The 15,610-nt window shown below is 33.1% G+C and overlaps 1 protein-coding gene across 2 annotated transcripts; it reads right to left on the reverse strand.

Annotated features, from left to right (window-relative positions):
• Window positions 1-4,148: 4,148 nt before the first annotated feature.
• Window positions 4,149-15,228, reverse strand: TMEM18 (transmembrane protein 18). Of its 2 annotated transcripts, XM_023495446.2 has the most exons (6): window positions 15,082-15,213; window positions 13,211-13,242; window positions 11,243-11,363; window positions 9,133-9,187; window positions 7,884-7,977; window positions 4,149-7,792 (listed from the first exon to the last, which is right to left on the reverse strand). In XM_023495446.2, exons 2-6 carry the CDS (start codon window positions 13,235-13,237, stop codon window positions 7,685-7,687), a joined length of 405 nt encoding a protein of 134 aa, XP_023351214.1. In that variant the 5' UTR covers window positions 13,238-13,242; window positions 15,082-15,213; the 3' UTR covers window positions 4,149-7,684. The 2 variants fall into 2 exon arrangements, with proteins under 2 accessions (XP_023351214.1, XP_012396188.1); XM_012540734.3 differs by lacking the exon at window positions 13,211-13,242 and having other exon boundaries at window positions 15,082-15,228.
• Window positions 15,229-15,610: the final 382 nt, after the last annotated feature.

Here is a 15,610-nt window from a genome sequence, read left to right on the forward strand (position 1 = left end):
GTGTGGAAAGTGCTTTGTAATTTTGCTCATGTAGTTCCTGACTTCGCCTTGGCAGGTAGATTCCCAAATATTTTATATTTTTGACAGTTATTTTAAATGGAATTTCTCTTTGTATCTCTTGCTGCTGGATTTTCTTGGTAACATAAAAATGCTGATGATTTATGTGGATTTATTTTGTATCCTGCAACTTTGCTAAAGTTGGGTATTGTTTCTAGTATTTTTTATTTGATTCTCTAAGTATACCATCATATCATCTGCAAAGAGTGATAATTTGGTTTCCTCCTTACCTACTCTTTTAACCTTTTTTTAAATTCTCTTATTGCCAAAGGTAATATTTCAAATACAATATTGAATAGTAATGGTGATAGTGGACAACCTTGTTTCACGCTTGATCTTGTAGGGAATGATTCTAATTTGTCTCGATTACATATGATGCTTGCTGATAGTTTAAAATAGATGCTACTGATTATTTTAAGGAAAAGTCCATTTGTTCCTAAACTCTCTAGTGTTTTTAATAGGAATGGGCTTTGAATTTTATCAAATGCTTTTTCTGCATCTAGAGAGATAATCATGTGATTTTTATTACTTTGATTATTGACATTGTCAATTATGCTAATATTTTTTCTAATATTGAGCCAGACCTGCATTCCTGTTATAAATCCTCCTTAGTCATAACCTATTATCCTGGGGGTGGTTAACTGAAATCTCTTTGCTAATACCTTAAGATTTTTGCATCGATATTTTCCATTTTGTATTCTGTATCAATTGTTCTATAATTCTGTTTTCATCTTACCTGGTTTAGATATCAGCAACATATCTGTGCTATAAAAGGAATTTGGTAGGAATCCTTCTTTCTTTATTTTTCAAATGGTTTATATAGTTTTGGAATTAATTGTTCTTTAAATGTTTGGTAGCATTCACATATAAATCCATCTGGCCCTGGAGTTGATTAATAGCTTGTCCTTTTTCTAAAATGGGACTATTTAAGTAAATTGTTTCCTTTTCTCTTAATTTGGGCAATCTATATTTTTATAGATATTGCTCCATTTCACTTAGATTATCAAATTTATTGACATATAACTCCTAATTATTGTTCTAATTCCTCTTCATTCATGGAAAGTTCTCCCTTTTCATTTTCGAGACTAACAATTTCGTTTTCTTCTTTCTCTTTTCTAATCAAATTAAGTAGAGATTTATCTATTTTGTTGGTTTATTCATAAAACCAACTTTTAGTTTTATTAATTCAATAATTTTTATTTTTACTTTCAATTTTATTAACCTCCCCTTTTATTTTCAGAATTTCAAATCTGATATTTAATTGGGGATTTTTAATTTGTTCTTTTTCTAGCTTTTCTGATTGTTGCTCCTCAGTATTTTAATTATTTCCTTCTGGCTGCTTTCAATATGTTCTCCTTGATTTGATAGTTCTGAAATTTAGCTATGATGTTTCTTGGAGTTTTCATTTTGGGGTCTCCTTCATGAGTTGATCAGTGAATTCTTTCAGTGGTTATTTAACCCACTGGTTCTAGGACATACAGGCAGTTTTCTTTGATGATTTCCTGAAAGATTATGTTTAGGTTCTTTTTATCATCATGATTTTAAGGAAGACCAATTATTCTTAGATTGTCTCTTCTCTATCTATTTTCCATGAAAGTTGTTTTTCTAATTAGTTATTTATTTTGTATATTTTTTCCATTTTCTTCTTTTTTTTTTTTTTTTTTTGGTTTTGTTTGACTAATTCTTAAAGTCTCATTGAGTCATTAACTTCCATTTGTTAATTTCTAATTTTTAGTGAATTTTTTCACTGAATTTTAGTGAATTCTTCATTAGCTTTTTAAAAAAATCTCCTTTTTCATTTGGCCAAATGAACTTTTAAATGAAGTGTTTTGTTCATTGCATGTTTTTGTTTTTTTATTTCCATTTCACACATTTTGTTTTTTCAATGAATTGGTTTTTTTCATTTCTATTTTGAAAGGAAGTATACGCTTTTTTCCATTCTATCATCTATTTAAGGAGTTTTCTTCAGATAATTTCTGGTTTTCCTTTTGTGTATCCTCTTGCAAAGATCTCATTTCCTTTCCCCAATTTTTTTTCTAACTCTTTTTTAAGATCATTTTCTAATTCTTCCAAGAAAGCCTTGTGAAAAGGGGACAAATTCATATCATCTTTTGGGGCTTCATCTGGAATTGATTTGCCTTTGGGATCTTCAGGGTTTGAGGTCTATTCTCTTTTTTCATAAAAGCTATTCCTAGTTCTTTTTGCTCATCTTTTTTTTTTTTTTAAAGTTGAGATCTGCTGTTAAGATTAAAGGGCAACAACAGCTTTAGTTTGCCCTGGGGTGATTCTGCTGACTGACTTCTGGTACTGGGCAGGTGTGGTCAGGTCCCATGTTCTTCCAGGGCTCTGTGGCTCATTATTTGCCCTTTGGGTGCTTCATAGCAAATCTGTTTAACGGCAAGCTTACAACCAGGATAGAGTAGCCCAAGAGGCTTGCATAAAATTCCTGGCTATGAGGACACCACAACGCCCTGGCTCCCCCAGCTCTTTGCCCCAGGCTCCCTGCACTGTAGTCTGGACCTGGCAGCCTCTCTCCCTGCCTAATTGAAATGGACCTTTTCTGAAGTTCTTCCAAAGTACCTTTTTGTGTAAATTTGTTGTACTTCAAATAATTATGAGTTCTGTCACTCCAAAACAATTCAGAAGTTTCATGTGCTATTGATTTGAGGGAAGCTCAAAGGTTAGATAGAATAGTGTCTACTCTTCATCACCTTGGCTCCATCCCTTCATCTATGTATTTTTTAAGCCAGGAGATGAGCATTGTAGTTCCTTGGAAAAGCTGCTTGGATTCCTCGTAAGTGCTGCTGAATCCTACTGCTGCTTCATTGCAGGACAAAAGTCAAGATGACTGGCAATGGATCAGGATGTAGTAGATGATAGTGTCTTTGATGCCTAATCAAGCTCATATAAGAATAGCCAAGTCTTATTTTTAAGTGTTTTATTTTTTTTTCTAAAACAAGTTTAATAATTTCTAATTTCAATCCTATCAATGTATTTTGAAGTTAACATCGTTTTTTGCTTTGGAAATTTTTTTTGGGGGGGGCAAGGAGGGGAGCAAGACATTTAGATAACCTATGTGAATATCATAAATTAGATCTGCAAATGGACTTTAAGATATCAGTCACCTCATCCAAATCCCATAAAGCAGAAAAACTGAGATGAACTTATTTGCTCAGTTATAAACTTAGCAAGAAGCAAAGCTGCCATCTTTCATGTCCAAATATTAAGAAATGATGACATATTTATTTAGCACTTCAAGGTTTATGAAATTATTCCTGTGCAACCATCTGGTGAAATACATAGTGAACTTATATAACTCACAAGACATTATTTCAAAGATTCAGAAACTGACTAGTGCTGATCATGAGTCTTTACCAATTTCAATTTTCTTATCTATAACTGGTATAATATCTTCACTATTTCAGTATGTAAGTCACCAATGAAAATTTAGTAGGCAAGTGCTGGTAGTTCACAGGTTCATAGATCTAGGAAAGAACTTCAGAAACTAGTCCAATTCCCTTATAGATGCAGAAAATGAGATCCAGATGTAAGCTGACTTTCCTAAAGTTACAGAGATCAGGCATCACAGAAAGAAATCTGAACCTTCATCTTGACAAAAGCAGGTCATCTTTCCATTGCTCCACATTGCTTCTCCAAAACTTTTTTTTTTTTTTTTTTTTTTGACTCAAACCTGGGATTTCTTTATATAGAAAATTATCTGTAAGGAAATTTATTCTATTGGTGCACACAGTTAACTATTCTGAAACATAAAGTCTTGATTGCCTAGGGTACTGAGAGGTTAAGGGACTTCCTTATGATCATATAACCAATACTTACCAGAAATTAAGATTTGAACTTGGGTCTTTCTGAATCTAAAGTCAGCTGTCAATTCACTAAGCTATTGTTGCATTTCTAAGTCCTAAAACATCTCAAAACTCTGTAACTCAAACACCACCAATGCAATTTGCCTTCAGTCTAAAGATTTTTTTTTAACTACTTAACAATTAAATTTTTTATTAACTTGTCCTATCTTCACAGACACAAAATAATCACAACTTATAAAACTATAAAATTGTTTCAACAGAATTTTAAGAAAACATATCAAAATTTATTAACAATATATTTGTTTCATTAAAATATAAATACAAGACAGTATAGATTTACATAATAATATATCATTGTTTTGGAAGGGCCACAAAAATATCTGATTCAGCACAACTCTTTCTCTACTCATCACTTCCCTCAAAAAAAGAAAAGAAAAAGAAAAGTTTATATTCCATTGCAGGACACAAGATTTACAAAGATAAATACAACAATTTGAGGCTTAAGTCACTAATAGGGTAATAAAGAAAAAATTCCCTTAGAAAATGGCATATAAGTCTTAAGTGAAGCTAAAGTGTCTCAAAGGAAGAGGATAAGTAGGAGGGGAATTAATTCTAGGCATGGAAGAAAAGAGGTGGAGTTCAGCCTATGCAGGAGCATAAAGGAAGGACAGTAGCAGCTTAGCTGGAGTAAATATTCATGAAATGAAATATTATGAAATAATTCTAGGATAGAGTCAGATAAGAAATGGCTTTAAATGTCAGGATGAAGAATTTGTATTTTACAAAAGAGATACTAGAGAGTCTATGAATAGGAGAGCCACCCAGTGAGATTCTGCATATGATCTTTTTACATGCTTAATTAGGAAGTTAGGCTTGTAGGATACTTTCTACCAATAACCACAACCAAACACCAAGAGATTTATAATGGATAGTTAAATATAAAAACATTAAACAGCTTTGGAAACAAGATCAAATGATCTAATTGCTTTTTCAAATTTAAAATCCTTAAAAGAATTTCTTAATGACAAACCTGACAATATAAATGTGATACGGAAAAAAAACAAACAAATTTAAAAAAAACAAAAAAAAACCCCTAAATATAATTAGTAAAACACTTCTCAATCCTTGCAGAGTTTTTAATTTGTCAAGAATACTTTCATTATATTAAAAGTAAGGGTTCAAATCACGTCCAAGGTAATTCTAGGTTCATATAAACATTCAAGTAAAACATAAATGAGATTTAATTTACAGAGGCAATTCATATTTTCTAAACTTCCTTTTTTTTTAGTGAAGTCAACTATCTGTATCCATATATCTATAGCTTTGAGATAGAGAATAGGCACAACTTTCATTTTAAAAATTACTTTGCTCCCAAATCACTCTAATACAAAGATAAAAATGAAGATTTTAAAAATTCAAATAGTGTTGCTATTGTTTTCCCATTAGCTACTTCCATTTCTATTACAGTGATCTAATTACTGAATTTGATATCTATTGGTATCAATCTCTTAACAACTTTTTTATACTTTTAAAATGTTACATAAGAAAAATGTTCTCTTTCTTGAGTATAAATTGAGCAAATTGTATAGTCTGTTAACTCTCTTTCCTCTCTGGACTCATTTAGCATCCCAAATTAGCAATTTCTGAAGAATATTATGGTCATGTATTCATTTAATATTCAAGCCTTACTGAAAAACTATGCAAATTATCAGGATCCTATATATTAAGAACCTGAAACTAATTATACTGGATTATGTTCACTAAAAATTAAGCCATAATAATGACATTATATTTCTTTACATTACTATTTCATATTCAATGCCCAGGAATATCCTTAAGAACTATGACACCACATATCAGAGAGCTAATAAAATACTTACAAGTTAAATGCTTCTTGCTTAGTTTAAAAATTAAGCTAAGCCACTCTGTAAAATGACAAGCTAATATCCAATAAATAACTATGGATATTTGTGGTTATGATGTTTTTAATGATAACGGAAAAATTCAGGTATTTCAACAATGTGGGATTCAATTTTCAAATAAGAGATTATTTTGCTTTTAAGATTTTCACACATAGATTCTCTAATTCAGTCATCTATCTTTTTTATTTCTAGAATATTAAGGAGACTTTTTTTTCCCCCCATTCTGGAAAAAACTGAAGAACTGTCACTTTATTTTTTAAAATGGGGGGGGCGGGAGGTGAGGGAACTTTTAAAGAAAAAAAAAAAAAAGGCAGGTAAGTAGTATAATAAACAAACCTTGAATTAGGAAAACTTGATGTCAAATTCAACCTCTTACAATTACTAGTTGTGTATCCCTGAGCAAGTAACTCCATTTCTTCATCATTCTTCATCACCAAATAATAGCATCTACCAGTCTAGGCTGATGTTGATGATCAAATGAGATAAAATCTGTAAAGCACACCATCTGGGACATAGCAGGCATCAGATAAATTGTATTACTATTATCAGTAACACAGCTCTCTATCACTCTGCCTTATGAAGAATTTTTATACTTTTCCTCCACAACTACCTCTCACTATTCTTTATGTAAATAAAGCAATTTTAAATTGAGTTGAAACACGAAAGGTTACTTTATGAATGAGATTACAATGCAGGGTGTATCACACTATATAGGTTTCTTTAAAAATAAAATTAATGATACTTTCTCTTGATTGGTCAAATTCTGAAAATTCAAACATAAACCTTATAAAAATTGAATGATTAAACATCTTATTTAAAGCTATTAAATGGATTGTTTTTTGACATGTTCTAAAAGAATAAGGCTTTGAAAATGGAGAGCTGTTCTATCATTATCCTATTCTTAGAATTTTCTGAGATATGCTTAATTATACAAAGTGTTCTAAAAGTCTCAGTGAATTAATGCTTAAGATTTTGGGGACAAAAGTATTAATCACTTCATTTTAAAATAATTTTCAAGCATTTTCAAGCACATATTTTTTTAAACAAATATTTTAAAACTGATTAAAATTTATTCAACATTTCATGGGTTTATTTGGTCATGATGGCACAAAAATCTATACAAAAAGAGTTTTTGTGAACAATGGGATTATAATTTAAGGAGCAGTCCATTAAAATTTAATTTAAAACACAAAAGATTATTATCTTAAGACATTAAAGTTTGTTTGGGAAAAGGACACTATTGAGTTTACATGAAAATTAACCATGTCAATAAGCTACATCCTATCAGTTTTGTCAAAGATCATTATTAAATGTTAGATATAAAGAGATTTAATACTTTAGAAGTTATAGCACAAAAATCAGAGGTGTCAAACATGCAGCAAGTTCATAACACTGCTGAGTAAACCTGAAACAGATTAAAATGTAATTGGAGAATATAATTGAACATAGATTCAGCATGTGGCCAAAATGAATCTTACAAATGGCTGATCAATACCATGATATAAAAATCAATGTATAACTAAACAAAATTGGAAATTTCTAAATAAATACAGATATAGGTTAGATGGATTCTGAAATTAGTTAAATTACAGAGCTAGGTTTATTATTCAGATTATCTTTAGACTACAATAATAATGACATCAATATAATGCAATTTTATAGCTCTAGGAAACAGTATCATTTAATATTAAATTAAAACTTACATTAAATAAGTGAACTGAGTATTTTCTTTTATCACAGTAAACACTGAAATAAAAGAATATATGGCTGCTTCAAATTATGAACCCACTAAGGTATCACTGAAGCATATTCTACTGCATGATACACAAATATCAAAGCAAAGAAAATTGCTAGAAAATGTTAGAAAACTCAATGAAAAGTTCATTTACATTGTTCTGCTTTCTTCCTCCTTTCTCTTCCTGCTTTTCTTTTCTGTTGCAGGATCTTCAACTCAGTCATTGCAGTCAATGTTTTACGTACCCATGTAATCTAAATAATAAAATATTTGTGAGCAATACAGGTAACTGAAAATAAATTTTGAAAGATAAAATTAAACTTTAGGATTTTATAATACACGTACCACAATGATCATAGCATTTAATAGCAATGGTGCAGAAAAAACCATGGAAATAAACATCCCTCTGGAATCAAAATACTGGTATTTAGAAAACAACCTATATGTAAAAACAAAAAAACAAAAACAGCAAAATGTTAGTTGGAAAAAACTTTTTTAAAAATTTCCCCCACACAGCAAAATCATCTAAAGTACTACATGGACCAGTGTATTATCACATCATAAAACCAATTTCTGGATCTCTTTTTCCCTCTATTATCTTTCCTTTGGTACTAGGCCCATTATCAAAGGCAATCAAATGAATTATATTATCTAGAAATCAAGAGATAAGTAATTAGCTTAGACACTATAATATAATACCCCTGGTAGAGAATTATTTCAGAAGAACAGAATAATATGAAATGCATTTGAGAAACTGTTTAACAATTGTTTAACAATGGTTTCTTCTGGTGATGCCCTGGAGATTAGTGGGTTGAAGCCGCCATGATCTGGACAATCTAACAGAAAAATTTTTGGCCCTTCCTTTGAACCATTAATTATTATGGTAAGAAATGATAAAATGTGTTGATGTTAAACAACCCCTATATATCTTTTATGTATTTCTAAACTTGTTCTCTGTCATCTATTGCCTTTGTATATTGTCTATGGCTTTGTAAAGCTCCCCATTAAATTCCTTATATTGACCCAAAAATATTGAATCTGTGAAAGGGAAAGTCATGATGTAGGATAGCTATAACTACAAGTCATGGTACTATATATAATATCTGAATAATTAAAACTGGAGGCAATTCAAGGTGGGAAAGAAACAGTTGCACAATGGGCCTATGAAGAGGGAAATGTAGCACTAATTGCTAAGCAAGGAATAATATAAAAGAAATTCAGAAAGTCTGGTCAGAAAAGAAGTTAGGCTGACAAAAAAGAGGGATTATATATGGGCAGTTCATACACTGCAGGAATGCTAAATACTGTTAGAAAAAAAGGGGGATGGAAGTGAGATTAGAAAATCTCATATTAACATTATGCCAGATTGTATTTTCATTTATTATGTTATACATTGTCCATTTACATTTTCAATTCATTCAGGCCATAGGAGGGACTTTGGATTGGCAAGGGCAGTGAGTCTGACATTTCTGCTCTAAAGCATCAATAAAAATGGAAAAATTTTGGAAACAGCTCCTAGAACTCTAACATAGGAGAAACTGAGGAATTTTATAAAGTGCCATGTCAAAAACATACAAACTGAAATAATTTTTACCTCCAATTCATAGCAGCCAGTTCATTGATATATTCAGCACAATAGACTAAAATCACTGAAAAAAAAAGAAAACAAGTCATAATAAAAATGAGTTTGACATGAATATTTTAAAAAGTACTATAAGGTATTAATAAATAAAATATAGTTTTAAAGAGCTAAATTTCTTTTAAAATAGCATAAGGAAAAATGCCAAAATAAGAAATTGAATATATCAAGAGTCTTATAGGAAACAATTCTATATAATCAGAGGAAAGGATGAAGAGAAGGGAATAATAACATATATATAGCACCTACTATATATTGGGCACCATACTAAAACACTTTACAACTACTTTCTCATCCTCTCAACAACACTGTGAAATAGGTATTGTTATTAACCTCGTTGTAGAGTTGAAAAATTAGAAACAAAACTGAGGCTAAATGATCTGCCCAGAATTACATAGCTTTTGAAGATGGATTTGGACTTGGGTCTTTTTAACTCCCAGTCCAGACTCTAGTCACTGAGTTCATTGGTTGCCTCATATAGAGCTAAAGCATGACTCGTCTTAGTCATCACTGGCAGGAACTTTAATATTAAAAGATTTAGAAGTAACAAAGATTTTAGAGATAATTTGGTTGAATTTCTTCATTCTACAAATGAAGGCACTAAGGAGATGTTAATTAATCTCCTCAAGGTGATATACTAAAGATACAGCTGGACCTACAATTCAACTCTTACACCATGCTGCCTTCTCCAACCTGCATTACTCAAAAAGCATGTCTAACAGTAAAGGTTTGAGAGATTAACTGCAAGGAGCTTGGCACAGGCCATGGCACATAGTAAGTATCATATAAATGTTAGTCATTATTAACTATCATTAGTCTATTGATAGTTTTTATTTATTGAGCACTATACATAGCAAAGAATACAGAACACCATGCTGGTTGAGCAGTAATATTCTAACACAAAATTCCTTCTTTCCTTCCTTCCATCTATCTATCTATCTCTATCAGGGGTAGAAAGGTTCTGAAATTGTGATTTCATGTATATGAGGAAATTCCATTTTGGAAACCCATTCATTAATTAGAAATGCACTTTCTCTGCATTAACAGTCTTGGTGTTGCCTAGGATATTAGGTGACTTGCCCATGGTCAAACTGCTAGTGAGAACTGAAACTAGATCTCCCTGATTCTAAAGCCAGGTCTTTATGCACTATACAACACTGCCTTTCAACATTTTAACCCATCTGTGATTAGATAGCTGTACTCTTCATCAACAATTGTCCTTATTTTATATAGAAAAAAAATGAAGACGGGATTACTATGTGGGAATGGAAAACAAAGAAAGACGTTGGTAATCTGGCAGTTTTAAATGTATGACTAGCCTGTCCACAATGGCAGAAATAGTGCATTTTTTTAAAACAGTTTTTCTTCAGTACAGTATCAAGTAAAAATTTGGAAGATACTAGGTAGAATAAATTAAAGTATAGTCACTCAATTCAATATACTGTCTACTTAACTATAGGATTTATTAATTTATTTTCCAATAAGCATTTAAGTACATATGGCATATAAAACTGAACTTGTCAACAATGATTTATTAAGTACTTACTATGTATAAGGTACTGGACTTATAAGTTATTCACACATTTTAAATTATATATATGTATGTATATTTGTATAAATTAAATTTATAATTAAAAATATGTTGAGTGGGTTTGGGTATTTTCATAAAATGTCTACTACCTATTTCAATACTTAAATGATTCATAATTCATTAGTATGGATATTCTTCTCTACCAATATAGATTGTAATTTTACTTCTTAGAAGAGAGTCTTCATAAGTTGCTCTGGCTAAAAATATGCTGGCTCATACTCTGGTAACATTTATTTTTCCTAAATTTCATCTAGGCTGGTGACTTTATATGACAAACATGCCACAGGGTATTGGGATCCTATTTAAAACCTTTACAACTTGATAGGGATTATCAATCTGGAATCATCACACCCTTCAAGAACTGAGGGTCACTACACTTCACTATGAATATCTTCACCATCTGTAGAAACTGGAAACATCTAACATCTCACATAAGATAGCTTAGCTACCAAGTACTTTTTTTTCCCCACTCACCCAAACACAGGAAATGGCCAATCTGAAGTCGATATCGTTGGAAAGTAAGGTATGTGAGCAACAAGCAAAGTATGTGGAAGCCTACAAGTCCCAGTAACCATGGCTCAGACCAGTCAGTTTGCTGTAATATAAGAAATAAACATCATAAATTTATTACTATCAAATCAACATTGGGTATTAATAGACCAGTTATCAGTCCTCATGCAGTATAATAACTGAATCATTGCTTGGGCAATACTTCTTATACTTTAAACTGTGGGGAAAATCTTTGTAAATGCCCCTTTTGATATTTGGTGATGCTTCATAAGTCTAGCCAGTTTAAGAAACATACACTAGGAAGAGAGGGGTAGGAAGAAAGAATAGACAAAGGGGAAAAAAAAAAAAAACAACAGAAAATGAACTAAGGATGTAAAGGGTGGGTGCCTTGCAAAAAAGCATCATGATATCTGAAGATCCTACTTTAAAGCATATACACTAATGTAGGGTGAAAATGGGGCATCAGTTTGAGAGGTAATAGAAAGTATAAAGCAAATTAAGAGGAGCAAGACATTTTTTCTATCTCCTTCTAGCAATTGTGCTTTACATATATTAAATATATATTTTTTAAAAAGCTTTTCCATTCATTCATTTACATTATGTTACTAAATATATTACAATTAGATGTACCTCTATCAGGCTTTTGAGGGAGAGGCAAATTTTATGCCACAGAAATACTGGTTTGTGTATCTTAATTGGACTGGATTTTAGACAAAGAAAAGTTCTTTAAACATCATCTTGTCCAGTACCCTCATCTAACAGATAAGGAAACTTAGTCTCAGATAAATGAAGTGAATTACTCCAAATCGAAGCTAATAGCTAATACTTAAACCCAGGTATCCAAATTACAAGGTCAGGGTACTTTCACATTATATTGCCTACCAATTTTTCAAAAGACTAGTTTTATGATATGGATTCTTTTGTTTTCTGAAATACATCTTGTTCCAATGTCAAATGAGGAAATTAGACTGGAAATAAGAGGGGAAATTTATGTCATAGACTCCTTTGGCAAATTAGTTAAACCCATGAACCACTTTCTTAGAAAAATGTTATTTAAAAATGCATGAACCAGAAGGAAATTAATAATAGAATATATAATGTTCAAAATGTGTTTTCTAGAAGCTCGCAACCCCCATTGGACTGGATGATATTTTTATCATAGAATCAAAAAAGGTGAAAGGTCCTTTTGAGAAAAAAAAAAAAACCAACTTTTTTTTTGTATCCCTGTGTTAAGCATAATAAAAGGCATAGTGCTTAATAAATGCTTGTTTATTTATTGATTGAAAATGACATCAAAAGCAATTATTCCAAATGGCACTTTATGTTGAATCATCTTTTCATTAAAAGCAGTAGTCTTTGCTTGAAGATTATCAAGTAAAGAAGTCAACATTCCACCCCATTTTCTGCAATAGGAATGGCATTATTCTTATTCTAATTAGAATAACTAAACTAGCTATTCAATGCTAAATTAAAATTTACCTCTGTAAAAAATCAAATATGAGAATATTAAAGAGGCATGTAGTCTAATTTTTCTGGTTTATAGATGAAAAGAAGACACCTGTAATTCCTTAGTACTCTGGCCAGAAACTTATTCATTAGGTCACTAAAGTTCCCTTACCTATTTAACCATTTAGTTTGTTGGGAAATTCCTTATTTCTTTTATATATACCATCTTTCCAGTCAACCAAATTTACAGGTTCAGCATTACTAATTGACTCTTCATTGTTCCTCACTTAACTGCCAAATACTAGTTTTATCTCTACATCTCTCACATTTTATTTTTTCCCTACTTAATACAGCCAGCACTTGAATTTTAGACCCTCCTCATCTCCTATCTGGTCTACAACAATTTCCTTTTTTGTTTCCTTCAATCCATAGGGTACACAAATGCCAGTGATTTTATTAATGCATAATTCAGAATTTATCACTTGCCTTCTCAGTAAACTGGAGACTTCTCATTGTCTCTAGGATAAAAGAAAAAATAAAAAAATAAAATCCTCTGGTCTGGCATTCATAATTCTTCACAACGTGGTTCAAATTTACCTTTTTATTATTATTTATATATATATATATATATATATATATTTTTTTTTATTATACAATACTCCAATTCTGCAGTTTTTGATTCAGCCAAACAGACATTTCAATATCCCTCATACATGACACTCCATCTCTCATCTCCATGCCTTTGCTCTGACTGTACAGATCTGGAATGAACTCACTCCTGCATCACTCCTTAGAATATCTTGTTTCCTTCAAGTCACTTCAATCACTAATTCCTATATGAAGCTTTTGTTAGTGTCCTCTCTCCTAAAATCACCTTCCATTTATTTTGCATCTATTTCATCTTTGAAGCCCTGAAGGCCACAGGATTCAAGTCCCACCTATGACATACTGACATACACTGGCAGTGTGAGTCTGGGCAAGTAATTTAAATTCTCAGTATACCAGAAAGTTGCAGAGAAAAAGAGTTGACCTGAGATGGTGTAGCAGGAATTTTTTTTACCCAGGAATTTCCTATAAAAATCAACAGTTCCTATCCCTGTATTTTCTATGTTTATATCTATATCTACAGACAGTTATACATTGTTGTCTGCCCTAATCCAACCCTTGATCTCAGAGATCTATTTTTATCTTTGTATCCCTAATAGTTAGCACTGTGTCAGGCATAAAGCAGACATTACTCTTCGTCCAGCTATAACTTTTCTAACTCTAGTTTTGCATCTCTTCAACTTAACTTGTTCAAAATTTAACTATTAATATTGCTCTCAAAATGTTCCCTCTTCCTAATTTCTTAATTGTCACCAGTCATTTTAACATGAGGAAACCGAGAAAATAAGTCTGTTGTTGATACAGCGTACAGAGTATTGCATCCAGGATCAATCCTTGATACCTGTGTGACTCCAGGCAAAGTATTAAACCTGAGTCCCTAAAGCTCTGATTCCATTCCATTCCATTCAGAAAGTGTTTTATTGACAAGTGTTTTGTTTTAGTAACAAGTATCTGATTTAAGAAGCATTTTGTTATTATTTTCAAAGCGACTGGTAGAGTCACAAAGATAAAAACAGAATTTATAAGATCCTAAGTAATGTTCCCAAAGTCACAAACCCGGATTTTAATTCACAACCTTTGACAAATTCAGTCCTCTCCCCAATCACCAAGCGGTTTTTTTTAAATTAAACACCTACACTTATTAAACACCCATTACAAGATAGGGACAGAGCAAGGGTTAAAAAAAAAAAAAAAAAAAAAAAAAAAAAAACTTTCTCTAAACTCTTTCTCATTTCTAAATGGCACAAGCTCTTGAGCCCTAATTTTCTCCTTTGGCAAATGAGATTCCAAGTCAGCAGGCGGAAACGGAGGCGTGGCTCAGCCTCTCACAAACACAGAGCCAGGATGGCCCAAAGAAGTTCACTGCATCTTTCGGATGGGAAACCGAGGCCCAGGGAGCTGGAAGGTTCAGTCTGGGTTCCAAGTCCTCGGCCCACTGAACCTTCCACAAATCACTTGGCTCTCCTTCAGTAACGGATGGGGGAAAGGCGGAGAGGAGGATATCCGTGACTTCTTCCGACACTGGTCGTTTGCTACAGGGCCTGACTAAGGGCTGGGACGGATCCGAGCAGCTTGTCCGATCCATTTGCAGGAAGGGGATCGCGTGCAGCGCCCGCCTTCCCCGGAAGCGGCTCTGCTCCTCTCGCCTCCAGCGCGGGCGCCCCACTCCCTCCACCCCCTTCCCAGGAATCGGAGCCCGGAGAGAGCACAGCTCCCCACCCCATCCCGGGGCCTGGCCGGGGCCGACTGACCGTGAACACCCGGTGGAATCCCAGCGACAAAGCATCAGACTCTGGCTGCATCTTCTCAGCCAAAAGCAATTGCTCGTGCACCGGCCAGAGCGGGCCTAGGAGGGCTGCGTCGCTCGCCGTTACGTCATCAATAACCTACGGCGCTCCGCCCACCCAGACCCTGCCTCTCACAGGCTCCGCCTGCTGACCCCGCCTCTCTCAGACCCCGCCTCTCTCAGGCCCCGCCTCTCCCAGGCCCCGCCTGCTGCCGTTCTTCCATCTGCTGTTTTGGAAGATTTGCCAGAGATGACATCCCGTCTTCAACTCTCCAGAGACCATTACAATTCCGTTACTTTATGAATTTGTAATTGCCTTGTGTTCTCTTGTTCCAGTGTTCGCGGTTTAGTTTATTTCATGGAGCAATCCTTTATTATTTGGGGCAACAACGTGTCCGCAGCGGCTTACCCCTACCCCGATAAAAGAATGCTCTTCTTGTGAATGTACTGAAATGCAAATTGTTTGAAACTTAGTACGTTAATTACTGGGAATT

Source organism: Sarcophilus harrisii, chromosome 2 (genome assembly GCF_902635505.1).
Source record: "Sarcophilus harrisii chromosome 2, mSarHar1.11, whole genome shotgun sequence".
In the NCBI taxonomy this organism is placed as follows: domain Eukaryota; kingdom Metazoa; phylum Chordata; class Mammalia; order Dasyuromorphia; family Dasyuridae; genus Sarcophilus; species Sarcophilus harrisii.